The 14,104-nt window shown below is 46.5% G+C and overlaps 1 protein-coding gene across 2 annotated transcripts in view; it reads right to left on the bottom strand.

Moving 5' to 3' along the window:
- Window positions 1-287: 287 nt before the first annotated feature.
- DDO (D-aspartate oxidase) overlaps window positions 288-14,104 on the bottom strand; it is a 65,716-nt gene continuing 51,899 nt past the window's right edge. Inside the window, exons 3-5 of one of the 2 annotated variants that reach the window (XM_063917131.1) lie at window positions 5,459-5,567; window positions 1,911-2,087; window positions 288-1,103 (exon numbers count right to left, since the gene is read on the bottom strand). In XM_063917131.1, the coding sequence (XP_063773201.1) occupies window positions 536-1,103; window positions 1,911-2,087; window positions 5,459-5,567 (854 nt within the window). In that variant the 3' untranslated portion in view covers window positions 288-535. Of the gene's footprint in view, window positions 1,104-1,910; window positions 2,088-5,430; window positions 5,568-14,104 lie in introns of both variants that reach the window. The other variant, XM_063917132.1, reaches the window with a different exon arrangement.

Here is a 14,104-nt window from a genome sequence, read left to right on the forward strand (position 1 = left end):
AGTACATAGCCTAAAAGATAGCCCACCTCACCCATACCTTACTGGAGTATTCAGTTTTCCCATTTCCTGCACAGTTTTTGAAACAAAAGGGTGTATTGCGACTTTTGAATCACCCTGTATTTCTCATACACCATGTAGCTATGTTTTTGGCTACAATAAAAACAGGTGTTGAGTACTTCTGAGTACGTGAGTAATGGGCCTAAGTGTTGTTCATTTGTTTGCCTCTCTGCAATAACATAACGCTTAATATGATTGGTTAGATACAATGAAGTAATTAGCATGAAATATGTAGATAGAGTTAACCTATATTTTGTTTGGTGGTTAAAAGAATATTCTGTAAACATATTTTGATTGCATCTTCAGATCTGTCTCTCACAACTGTTGTGGTGTCTGTGGGACTGTCTCATTGTCCAGACAAATAGACAACCCTTTTCTTCATTCAGACTTATGTTTTGTGGATTCATATTATTTGTATATCAACTATAAACTAGAATTAAAAAATACAAAGATTAATATAATTAAAAAATCCTTACAATTATAATTTTGATTTAACAGAAATATTAGTTATTGTTGAGATCAAGTCTTGCAGCAGTTCAGTGGCTTCTTTGGCAGTTCCCCTATGGATGGAAAATCCACTCCCACCATGCCCATAATTATGAATTACATGGAGCAGTTGTCCATTCTTGACAAAAATATCTTTTCCGACTCTCACAGCTAATCGAGTTGGTCTCAAACCTGCCTTCTGTTGGATTACCAAAACTCCATGCAGGGAAGGTTCAAGATTACTACAGCGATCTAAAATCTCTTTTCCAGTCTGAGCATCAGGAGAGATCGTCCAGTCATCTTTCTGCCTTGTACCACCAATGGTTGTACTAGTTATTCCAGGGTAAATGTAAGTGTTCTCATCACCATCTCTGATGAAGTGTGTTAGCCAGGGAGCTTGGACCTCCAATACTTGTCCTCTCACAGGATATACTGATAAGTCACCAATCAGATCCCTTGATCCTAGTCCTGAGCAGTTCATAACCACATCATAACTGCCATATAGCTGCCAGATATTGTCTACCTTTCCCTCTTGCACATATCCTCCATTGCGTTTAAACCTGTGACAGGGAAGAGTATAAATGCAGTGAGTATTAAATAGCTATTTAAAAATATATATATTTACTAGGATGAGCCTCATGGTTAAAATAGACATACAGTATACTATATTTGTTTGGAAGGGCTTTATTGGAAATTCTATACTTTTTGTGATAGTTCTGTCCTCTAATGACATGCAGTACCTCTTGAACCCACTGGGTGTCACTGCTGTATTATCATAAGTAAATTGCTTAATTATAGCTATTATGGCATGTGCTAAATACATTTTTACAATTTTTATCTGTACAGGTTATAAATAGACTGGTCACTACTTACACTTTGCCAGGTCTATTTCATTTTTGAACTACTGTATTTAGCCAAAACATTAATGGTGTCATTGTGTGAGCGATGCCCCCATGTAGTTATGTTATGGGAGGATTATCAGACATAAATAATAATGGCAGTTACATACTTGTAGAAGACAGAAGGGTTATGGTGAAGGAACCAAATCTACAAAAAGAGTTTAATCTATGTAGAAGGGAGTTTTTAGAACATACAGTATATAGTGCTATACATACATTTATTCCTTACTTTATACCTTTGACAGTACAAGTAAAAAATAAAAAAACAAGGGTTAGTGTGTTGTCAACTTTAAGTCACAGGACATGAACATAATGTAAGTGTACTTTGAGCTTTTTGCAATATACTGAATTTCATTACAGAGCTATGAGGTGATCCCTCTAAACTGCAATATTACACAAATGAGTCTAAAAAGTTCTTTGGGAAACTTTGAATTTTTAATGACAACCATAAAGCAGACACAAACATACATTTTCTCCATCCATGGCAGATAAAGTGAAGGCTGGCATTTCAATGTTGTGAAGAACTGACCAAATGTGTAAGATGGGAATTTTGCCAGCTCTGCTTCAGTCATCATGCGAAAGCCCAGGACTACCTGCCACCAAAATGGGAAGGCGTCTTTCGGTGGGGTCTTAAAAACCTGCCATCTTGTGAACATAATTAAAACATACACAGCATTAAATTAGAACAAGTAGAGGATGCCTTCAACATGTGCTACTGTGTTATTGGAGTGCATTTCAAATTAAGGGTAATGCTAATACCCACAACAATCTTATAAATATGCAGGTAATTTGGCCACAGGCGCTGCATATTTATAATTAAAACATACACGATCGAGTCAAATTACTATGACCACCGGCTAACAGCCAGAGTAACCGTTCAGAGACCTTGTCAAAGCAGGGTTTGCTGAACGGTCGTTTTAGACACATATCGGGTAGCCCCAGGTTCATTGTGACTGTGAGCTTCTCCACTGTAGTGTGTCGGTTGACCCTCGCGCACCTTCATAGCCGACATTCACCTCTCACATCAATGGGAAGTGGTGCTCCGCAATTTCCACATCAGTTATTTGCAATGGTGCCATTTGTCAAGTCACGATACACCATCACCACAGCAGCACGTGAACAGTTCACAAATTGCGCAGTTTCAGAAATAACCTTGGCCCGGAAGCCGATAATCATCCCTTTTTGTAACTCTGATAAATCATCCCTTTTACCCATGACAGCAACGAGTGATGTGTGTGCAGACGGCCTATCGCACATCTTATATACACACCAAGCCAGCGCACGATATGCAACATACTTCATGGGCTACGCGATACTGACGTCACATGTAAGAGGTGGTTATAACGTGACTTGACAGTTTATGTTTAACTAAGGGCAATATAATATCAGCACAGAAAAACTAACTATTGGAATCTATGGCAATAATAAACTACAAAGATTTAATTACTAGAGAATACATATTCATTAACTTTGCCACTTTAGCATAGTTGTGAACAGCTCCAGGTTTGAAATTTGCCGGCTTGAAATGTACTTCTCAATCCATAGATGTCCCTACTATTCAGTACTTTCTCTTATTCAGGATGTTAGAGGAAGTTAGAAGCAACTTTGGCCATTACAATCTGATGTCTATTGAAGCAACATATTTATAATGCAAAATAATGAATTAACACCAAGGTCATTAATACCCCTTTTATACCGCCTGAGGCGGGTCGCACCCGGGAGCCTGACACGGGTGCTTCACAGCTGTGATCCACCTCAGGCCCCTCGCCACCAGTATATTGCCGGGTTGGTGACGTTAGCAGTGATGTGATGGGTGCGGCGCTTAGAGATGACATGATCTCCAAGTGCCACCCATCCACACAGAGTGAACAGGGGGCCTAATTCAGACCCGATCGTAGCCCTGCAAAATTTTGTAGGGCTACGATCAGGAACGCTGACATGCGGGGGGACGCCCAGCATAGGGCTAGTCCGCGATGCTTTTGCACTTCAGGAGTAGCTCCCGGCCAGCGCAGCTTTTGCGTGCTGGCTGTGAGCTACTCGTCGCTGCCTGTGTCGCAGCGGCTGCATGTGACGTTACACAGCCGCTGCGGCTCGTCCCCCGCATGGTCCGGCCACGCCTGCGTTGGCCGGACTATGCCCACAAAACGGCGGCCAATCGCCACCGCCCCCTCCTGCCCAGTGACCGCCACTGCCCGTCAATAAGGCAGAGGCGATCGCTATGCAATGACAGCCGTCGGCTGTGAGCCATGCGCCAGTGCACTGCGGCGCCAGCATATGCGCACTTCTGACCTGATCGCTGCGATGAATGGCAGCGCGCAATCAGGTCAGAATAACCCCCAGGAAACGGGTAGCATCGACCCGGCTTCCCATTTACACAGCACAGCAAGCCAGGTTGAACACGTGGTCTGAGGGCCAAACAGGAGTCTATATTCATCTGAAAGGGATGCAGTGTGCTTCCAGACGAATGGGATCCAGGCATTTGAAATACCGACGCCAGAATCAGCGGCCACTATCAAACTGCGTAAAAATACATTAAATGGAATAAAGGAAAAAGTATGTTTGCAGTTATGCCATGCCTATCAACAATGTCCTCATTAGGATATAATTATGTAAGCGGGTAGTGGGTATATGGTTAGGGTAATGCATGTAGTGCCCCTGATCAATGCTGTTCCCCTCATCTCTTATTTTTCTCCACTCTTCCCCCTGTAATCCATTTAACCACTTGTAGTAGCACAGTGCCCCTACCTTCTGTGGTAACACACCACTGCCCCGTCTCTACGTTGTACGGCCCAGTAGTAACACATTTATCTCACCACTGTACAAACATAGCAACACATTTCTTCTTCCCACCTGATCCCTGCAAAGCATTTCCCAGACCTACCTGGCCTGTGGTGTCTGGGCTCCCAGGCAATAAATCTTAGGGCTGAATTTATTATGTTGTGCTTTTTCAAAGCCAAATCCTAGGATCTGTGAACTGATTGGGGAGAGGGTCAGGGACTGATTTTGCAGGTAAGGAATTAGGACCGTGCAGAGGTACTCTTACAGTACTTGGGGTGAGGCAACCAATTGGAGAGGGGGGGGGGGAGGGAGAGTTGTTTAGATTACCATAAACTAGGTCCTGTCTTGGTCAGAGTTTCTTCAGAAAGTAACGCAACTCGGCAATGACTCTTCTGATGGCACACACTGGATCACTTTAGTGGATTTCCCCCCTTGTTAAAATTTGCCAGCAAACTTCTAGATGAGACACTCCTGTTCTCATTGGGGGGTGTTCATCCGGCACCCTGTCTTAAATTCTCCCAGTACCTACAAATGCTTAATTCTGCTCTAGGGAAACCTCTAGACTTAATACTCACTCACTCAGGAGAGTGCTTGCAATACATGATATGAATTGTGAAATCAAGTCCCGTTCATTCCACAAAACACAGAATAATATGAGGAGAATTGCCTCATCATACTCCTGCCACTCAGTATTCATTGGGGGCATGTAGGGCTTCATGACAAGTCTGCCCCACCCACTTGGTGTATATAAGCGTCCCCCACCTCGCTTCCCAGAAACAAAGTATGAAAAGAAGGCCACTATGGTTGTGAGACATATCAGTTGAATGCCCATGTTTTTCTGGTTTCAGTTATGGTTGGAATTTTTTCAGAAGAGTAATAATGACATAAACAAGGGGTGGGATTTACTATGCATCACATTTTGGATGTGATACATCCCGCCACTTATTGCATGTAAAGCTACATTAATAACTCTGAAATTTTAATTCCAATTGTACGTGCATACCAAAGGATAGCTCTTCCAAAAAGTGCTGTCCTGTGCGATAGTACATCTCGGTTTATGACCTGGGAGTCCTACTACATGTGCACTGACCAACACACGAGCCACAGAGGACACTGGGAGGTATTTAATTGGATCGCTCTCTGGGAAGAATTGAATAGGAAGACCATAGGCTTATATTATGCAACACCGTCTATAGATGTCGTTGCTTACCGGGTACAAGCTCTGGAAAGTGTCTTACCCTGACAGAAAGTTAACACCAGCTTCAGCTGCCTCTGGCGAGTTAGCAAGTTTAAACAAGTAGTCAAACGTCTCCTTGAACCAGTCTTTCTGTTGATAAAGTGGTGTGTCTTTGCACAAAAAAAGACAATATTGTTTGTTATTAAATAGAATAATATGGGTTATTAATAAGCAGAAGAAATACAAACTAGGCACTGACCACTCAAGTAATCTCTATTTATATTCAATGGTCGGCAGCAGCTTCACACTTGGAGATCACTGCGTCTCCACAATATCACATAGAAAAAAAAGCAAAAAACAAATAGTGAAGCGCTGCCATCCAGAATAATTTTGACACATTTATTTTCACTGAGACCAGATTGGTCACCAGTGGATATACTAATCGCTGAAAGTGTATATTTGGCAGCCAGGATCACTACTTAATCATATGTGGTGTTTTAAATTGTTGATATAATTGTAATTTAACACCGGACGTATGTATGTTACATGTATGTTGTTGATTTTTTTGTTGTCTTTTTTAATTGTTTTTTTATGGTGAAAATAAATGTTTAAACATTATTCTGGATGGTAGCGTTTCACTATTTATTTATTTATAAATTTTTTGCTTTTTTCTATGTTTTATTAATAATAATAATCATCATCATCATCATCATCATCAGTGGCATCACTAGGGTAGTGTGGGCCACACCCAAGTGTCACTCTCTAAGGGTGACACCAACATGGAGACTCCTCTTCAGTGACAGCCGGGTGCTGCACTGTAACATTATATGCAGCACTCGGCTCCTGTCACATTGTAGGATTCCGCCGGGCAGCCAGACAAGTCTCCAGGGTAGCCCAGTATCTCTGGGAATGCTGGGCACGCATCCGGAGTAATGAAGACGGAGTCACCTGCAAGACCACACCCTCTATTATGTTATTATGTTGCACGTGTGAGCTTTTCACCACACCGGGTGTCACTGACCCGAGTGAAGCCCCTGATAATAATAAAACATTAATCACAGGCATGAAATGGTAACCATACATGTGGACTTTATTTTAAGTTATGTTTTTGTTTAAAATGATTTTAGATCTTAATGTACATATTTGTTAGCAATAAAGACACTATCACAAGATTGTTGTTTGTTTTTTTGCATTATAATTCATGCCCCATGGCTCTTCGTGGAGAGGCATATCTTTCCCACTCTCAGAAAGCATTTGGTATTGATTTTTGGTATTCATTTTTATGCTCTCAGATGAACTGCAGTGGAAACTCGGTTCCAGAACTGAATGTTGAGACAATGATTTAATAGATTATATAAAGTTGAATACATCACAATGTGCTTAGTTCCACATGTCTGCAACTGAATGATATCATCTGGCTTTTGAAAGCTGGGTACACATTAGACATTAGACGGCATGCAAATGATATGATGTTGCTCACGATTTCCCTTGAACTCCCAGACAAACGATATTGTGCATATAGACTGAGCAATTTACAAAGGACCAAAACGATATATACAGGAGGTGTCTGACACTACCAAATTGTTGGATATCAGCCTAATTTAACATGTAGTTTGTTGTTGGTACATTACACACTGGTCCTAGGTGGTCATTCCGAGTTGATCGCAGCCAGCAACTTTTTGCTGCTGCTGCGATCAATTAGTCTATGCCTATGGGGGAGTGTATTTTAGCTTAGCAGGGCTGCGATCGCTTGTGCAGCCCTGCTAAGCAATTTTTTTTTCACTCAAATCAAGACTAGGCCTATACCTACTTACCCTGTACGATGGATCCAGCGATGATGGGCTCGCCTTTGACATCACTCCTCCGCCCTCCGTTCACCTGGGCACGCCTGCGTTTTACTCACCACTCCCCGAAAACGGCTCCAAACGGTCCGGATCCGCCCTGCACCGCCCTCTTCCTGTCAATCTTCTTTGCGGTCCGTCCTGAGACTGCTTTCTTCTTTAGCCGCGACGTAACCCGGCGACCCCTGTCGCCAGGCAACGTCGCGCACTGCGGCCACCGCGCATGCGCATTCCGCACCCGTTCGCACCGCAGTGATAAACCACTGCGTGCGAATGGGTCGGAATGACCCCCCTAGTCGTTAGCAGCATTTTAGAAATTGAGTTGCGTGTACAGACGACGTGTGTACCCAGCTTAAGATACTGTAATGTAAGTGTTCTACCCTTTATTCTAATTTTCTTGCCGATTAATGCCCATGTGCCTTCATTCTTTTACCATTCTCTGTCACTCACCAAAACAGTTATATTTCTCTAGCTACTTAATGTCACTTTATAACGAACAAGATTTCACAAAAATATAAGTGCACAACATCAAATAACGAGTTTTATGGTAAGAACTTACCTTTGTTAAAACTCTTTCTGCGAGGTACACTGGGCTCCACAAGGAAAGACATTGGGGTGTAGAGTAGGATCTTTATCCGAGGCACCAACAGGCTGAAAAGCTTTGACTGTTCCCAGAATGCATGGCGCCGCCTCCTCTATCACCCCGCCTCCCTGCACAGGAGCTCAGTTTTTAGTTAACCAGTCCAATGCAGTAGCAGGAAAAGAGACGACAACAGTTGGTAGCCACATACACCACACTCTCACGACAAGAGAAGTGTCAGCGGCTAATGCCATACCAACCCAAAGAAGCTAAGTGCGTCAGGGTGGGCGCCTTGTGGAGCCCAGTGTACCTCGCAGAAAGAGTTTTAACAAAGGTAAGTTCTTACCATAAAACTCGTTTTCTGCTGCGGGGTACACTGGGCTCCACAAGGAAAGACATAGGGGATGTCCTAAAGCAGTTCCTTATGGGAGGGGACGCACTGTAGCGGGCACAAGAACCCGGCGTCCAAAGGAAGCATCCTGGGAAGCGGCAGTATCGAAGGCATAGAACCTTATGAACGTGTTCACAGAGGACCACGTAGCCGCCTTGCACAATTGTTCAAGGGTTGCACCACGGCGGGCTGCCCAAGAAGGTCCAACAGACCTAGTAGAATGGGCCGTAATGTGAGCAGGAGCCGATAGACCAGCCCTCACATAAGCATGTGCAATCACCATTCTAATCCATCTGGCCAAAGTTTGCTTGTGAGCAGGCCAGCCCCGTTTGTGAAATCCAAACAGCACAAAGAGAGAATCAGATTTCATAATAGAAGCAGTTCTCTTCACATAGATACGGAGAGCCCGTACCACATCCAAAGACCGCTCTGTGGGAGACAAGTCAGGAGAGACCAGGGCCGGAACCACAATCTCCTGGTTAAGGTGGAACGAAGAAACCACCTTAGGTAAATATCCGGGACGAGTCCTAAGAACCGCCCAGTCATGGTGAAATATCAGATATGGTGAACTACAAGACAAGGCACCCAAATCCGACACTCTTCCAGCTGAAGCAATAGCCAGCAGAAACACAACCTTAAGGGAAAGCCACTTAAGATCAGCTGAACCAAGAGGTTCAAACGGAGACTCTTGTAGCGCCTCCAAAACCACCGTCAAGTCCCAAGGAGCCACAGGCGAGACATAGGGAGGTTGGATACGCAACACACCCTGAGTAAAGGTATGCACATCAGGTAAGGTCGCAATTTTTCTCTGAAACCACACCGACAAGGCAGATATTTGAACTTTGAGGGAGGCCAGACGCAGGCCTAAGTCCAGGCTCTGCTGAAGAAAAGCCAACAACATGGCTCTACTAAACTTGGAAGCGTCATAATCGTTAGATGCGCACCAAACAAAGTAGGAATGCCAGACCCTATAGTAAATCCGAGCCGAAGCCGGTTTCCGGGCCCGCAACATAGTTTGAATGACCGCCTCAGAAAACCCTTTAGCCCTTAAGACGGAAGCTTCAAGAGCCACGCCGTCAAAGACAGCCAGGCTAGGTCCTGGTAGACACAGGGGCCCTGAACGAGGAGGTCTGGGCGTTGTGGAAGTAGAATTGGATGCTCTGACGATAGGCCCTGCAGGTCTGAGAACCAGTGCCGTCTGGGCCACGCTGGAGCTATGAGAAGCAGATTTCCCTTTTCTTGCTTGAACTTCCGAATTACCCTGGGCAGGAGTGACACCGGAGGGAACACGTACGTCAGCTGAAACCTCCACGGCACCGCCAGCGCATCCACGAATGCTGCTTGAGGATCCCTTGTCCTTGCTCCAAAGACCAGAACCTTGTGATTGTGTCGAGACGCCATCAGATCCACGTCTGGAAGGCCCCACTTCTGGATGGAGGCCCCACTCGCCGGCATGTACGTCCTGACGACTGAGAAAGTCTGCTTCCCAATTCAGGACTCCCGGAATGAATATTGTCGGTAGATGGCGTTCCGCCCAATGTAGAATCCGTGAGACTTCCTTCATTGCCAAGCAGCTTCGAGTGCCGCCTTGATGATTTATATAAGCTACCGTGGTGGCGTTGTCCGACTGTACTTGAACAGGACGGTTCTGAATGAAATGCTGGGTCAGGTTCAACGCATTGAAGACCGCCCGCAATTCCAGAATGTTGATCGAGAGAGGAGATTCCTCCTTGGTCCACCGTCCCTGAAGGGAGTGTTGCTCCAGCACTGCACCCCAACCTCTTAGACTGGCATCTGTCGTCAACAGGACCCAGTCGGATATCCAGAATGGACGGCCCCTGCACAATTGTCGGTCCCGGAGCCACCATAGCAGCGACAGACGGACCTCCGGAGTCAATGAGATCATGTGAGACCTGATCCGGTGAGGCAGACCGTCCCACTTGGCTAGAATCAGCTTCTGGAGGGGGCAAGAATGGAATTGAGCATACTCCACCATGTCGAATGCTGACACCATGAGGCCCAGCACCTGCATCGCCGAATGTATCGACACTTGCGGACGAGAAAGGAAGCAACGAATCCTGTCCTGAAGCTTCAGGACTTTCTCCTGAGACAAGAACAACCTCTGGTTGTGAGTGTCCAATAGCGCTCCCAGGTGCACCATGCTCTGAGCAGGGACCAGGGAGGATTTCTTCCAGTTGATGAGCCACCCGTGGGCTTGTAGAAACTGGACAGTCATATCCAGATGACGTAGGAGAAGTTCTGGGGAATTTGCCAGGATTAACAAGTCGGCCAGATACGGCAGTATCCTGACCCCTTGACGGCGGAGTACCACCGTCATTACCGCCATAACTTTGGTGAAGACTCGCGGAGCCGTAGTTAAACCAAAAAGGTAACGCCCAAAACTGGTAATAGAGGTTGCCAATAGCAAACCTCAGGTATTGCTGATGTGACGCTGCTATAGGAATATGCAGGTAAGCATCCTGTATGTCCAGGGAGACCATGTAGTCCCCAGGTTCCAAGGCCAGAACTATAGAGTGAAGGGTTTCCATACGGAACTTGGAAACCTTCACAAACCTGTTCAATGCCTTGAGGTTGAGAATGGGCCGGGAGGACCCATTCGGTTTCGGGACTAGAAACAGCGGAGAATAGTACCCCCGGCCCCTCTGCGCAAGAGGCACCTGTACTACGACTCCTGTATCCAGGGGGGTCTGTACCACCGAATGTAGTGTTTTCCTTTGTCTGGTCCAACGGGACGTCTGTCCAGCAAAATCGATGAGGGGTCGGTTCTTGAAGGCTATGGCATAACCTTGAGTGACGACTTCCTGTACCCAGGCATCTGAAGTGGTCTTCAACCATTCCTGAGTATACCCTAGAAGCCGGCCCCCCACCCTGGTATCCCCCAGGGGGAGGCCCGCCCCGTCATGCGGCAGGCTTATCGGTCTTGGAAGCCGGCTGACGGGCCGCCCAGGCTCTTTTGGGCTTTGGCTTACCAGGTTTGGAAGTGAGGGCCTGCTTGTTGTACGCCTGACCTTTTGCTTTACCTGAAGGGCGAAAGGGGCGAAAGGAAGTACCTTTAGCCTTCGAGACAGAAGGAGCGGTACTTAGCAGACAGGCGGTTTTGGCAGTAGCCAAATCAGCCACAATCTTATTTAAGTCCTCCCCAAACAGAATATCTCCCTTGAAAAGGAGTACCTCCAGGGTTTTTCTAGAGTTCAGATCTACAGACCAGGATCTCAGCCACAAAATCCGGTGAGCCAGGACTGATGCAGTAGAGGCCTTGGCTGCTAGGATACCGGCATCAGAAGCCGCCTCTTTAGCATAGCGAGAAGCTGCGACAATATATGACAAGCATTGTCTAGCATGGTCAGAAGAGATTTCAGCTTCTAACTCCAAGGCCCATGCCTCAATAGCCTCTGCAGCCCATGTTGCTGCAATAGTGGGCCTTTGTGCAGCACCCGTGAGGGTGTAAATCGCTTTTAGACAACCCTCCACACATTTATCCGTAGGCTCTTTTAGAGACGTAACGGTAGTGACAGGTAGAGCTGAGGAAACTACCATCCTAGCCACATGTGAGTCTACTGGAGGAGGTGTTTCCCAATTTTTAGACAGCTCTGGCGCGAGGGGATAGCGAGCCAGCATCTTCTTTTGAGGCACAAGCTTCTTACCCGGGTTTTCCCAGGGTTCCTGACGTATATCCACTAGGTGGTCAGAGTGAGGTAAAACTTGTTTAACCACCTTCTGACGCTTGAACCTATCTGGTTTCTTAGGAGGGACGGATGGCTCGGGATCATCTGTAATCTGTAAAATCAACTTAATAGCCTCCCAAAGATCAGGAACATCCACATGTGAACCACCCTCCCCATCAGCAGTATCTGAGTCAGAATCTGTGGGGTCAGTGTAAGTGCCATCTTCATCAGACGAGGTGTCAGTGACAGCAGTGGATTGTGAGGAGATAAGAGCTGGCTTAGAGGACCCCTTGGACTTAGGCGAGTGAGGGTCAGGCTTTTTAGTAGTCAGGGACTGGTTCAACTTCTTCAACTGAGCAGATAAAATGTCTGCCCATGGCGGATTAGCTACAGGGACCACATACGGTTGTACCGGCATAGGGGGTCCCATAGGGGGTGTTAATTTATTAACTAGCGTATGCAGAAGCGTGGAAAAAGCAGTCCACGGTGGGTCATTATGGACCTCCGTTGCCACAGTACCACTGGGGGGCAAGGAGCCCCCAGAACCAGAACCCACAGCTGCTATATTCTCCTCATATGGATCTGTGGCTTCAGCAACACCGGCAGTGTGTTCCGCCCCAGAACTGTTACCGTCAGAAGCAGACATGATATAACTTGCAGTATCAGGTAACACAGTACAATTGGCAGCAGCACAATATCTCTTACCCAAACCCCTGCGCAGTGTAGTCAGCACAAGCAGGGACACAGGAGAGATATGGTGACTAAAATCACAGAGAAAGATATGTATTAGAGTATATCTTGTGAATATCCTATATTATTATAAGACCTGACGCACCTAGCCCCCTCAGGTTATAGAATATAGGGATTGCAGGTTGAGTGAGAGACACTAAATGGAAACCACTCAGCAAGCTAATGCACACACATATAGTCACAGTTATACAATGCAGAGGTTATTACCAACAATAATACTGCACTGGACTAGCTGATATAGCTATGTAGTCAATAGATATAACACTGCACAGTAAGAACTGGATGTATATCACAGGGTAATTGTACTAGAAAACCCTGACTAAATGCACTCTTTCTTAACTAACACTGTCTAATAGGCAGGTAGAATACTTAAGTGTCATATAAAGTCACAGCGCTGACAACCAGGCGGCTTTACACAGGAGGATTTGCCCAAGCAGTCCCAGGAACAGTGTAGCTGAGAGAAAGGTAGATGCTAGAATCAAGTGGGCTAAGGGACCTTTTCCGTAAGGGGGAGGAGTTACAACGCAAGGGGGGAGGAGCTAGGCCAGCAGGATAGTTCCTCTACTATCCACGCCACCAACTATTACCTTTAGTAATTAGGTGGTGAGCGGAGCGGAGCGAGCCACCGTGCCCGAAGCGTGGCGAGCGTACTTTTCGGGTACCCTGTTCGCCCGTAGCTCCTCCCCCTGGTGACGTAGCTCCTCCCCTCAATACGTCACAAGGTCCCTTCAGCCCCTCCGATATAGAACCAACCCTGAGAGAAATGGCGCTCAGACACTGACAGGGAGTGAGGAAAAGACAGATATGCAGCTCCAGGGCGGGAACATTTGCGGGAAATGGTGCCCTGGGGCTGGGGGAGGGGCTCCAGGTCTAAGCCTTATCCCCCTGCTGGCAAAACCACCAGGTACTGTGGGGTACTATTAAAATGGCTTTAAGAGAAAACCTGACTTGCACCCATGCCCTGGTGATCTAGTGGGATCGCCTGTATTGCCACAGTGTCCACCGCCAGCGCACACAGTCCGCCTCCCACTGACCACGCCGGATCATGATAAAGTACGGGTCCCGCAAGCGGGACCCACTCACCACCTCCCGAAGCACGGCCACGCGATCCCGGAGAGCCCCCATCGTGTGTGCCTGACCATGGAAGAAAACCGGAGCCTCCTGATGCAGTTACCCGGCAACCAGGGCTCGGGAGTGTACAGCACCGCTGGGGAAATATGGAGCTGCAGCAGTGTCAAAAGACATATACACACTGCTGCTGCCCTTGAAGTCTTCACTTTTCTTCTAAAAAGCTCTTCTCAGGGCTGCCCAGCCCCTCTGCCCAGCCCCTCTGTTATGTGCCTGCTATCTGCGGCACCAACTACAAAACTGAGCTCCTGTGCAGGGAGGCGGGGTTATAGAGGATGGCGCTATGCATTCTGGGAACAGTCAAAGCTTTTCAGCCTGTTGGTGCCTCGGA

This window comes from Pseudophryne corroboree, chromosome 4 (genome assembly GCF_028390025.1).
Source record: "Pseudophryne corroboree isolate aPseCor3 chromosome 4, aPseCor3.hap2, whole genome shotgun sequence".
In the NCBI taxonomy this organism is placed as follows: Eukaryota; Metazoa; Chordata; class Amphibia; order Anura; family Myobatrachidae; genus Pseudophryne; species Pseudophryne corroboree.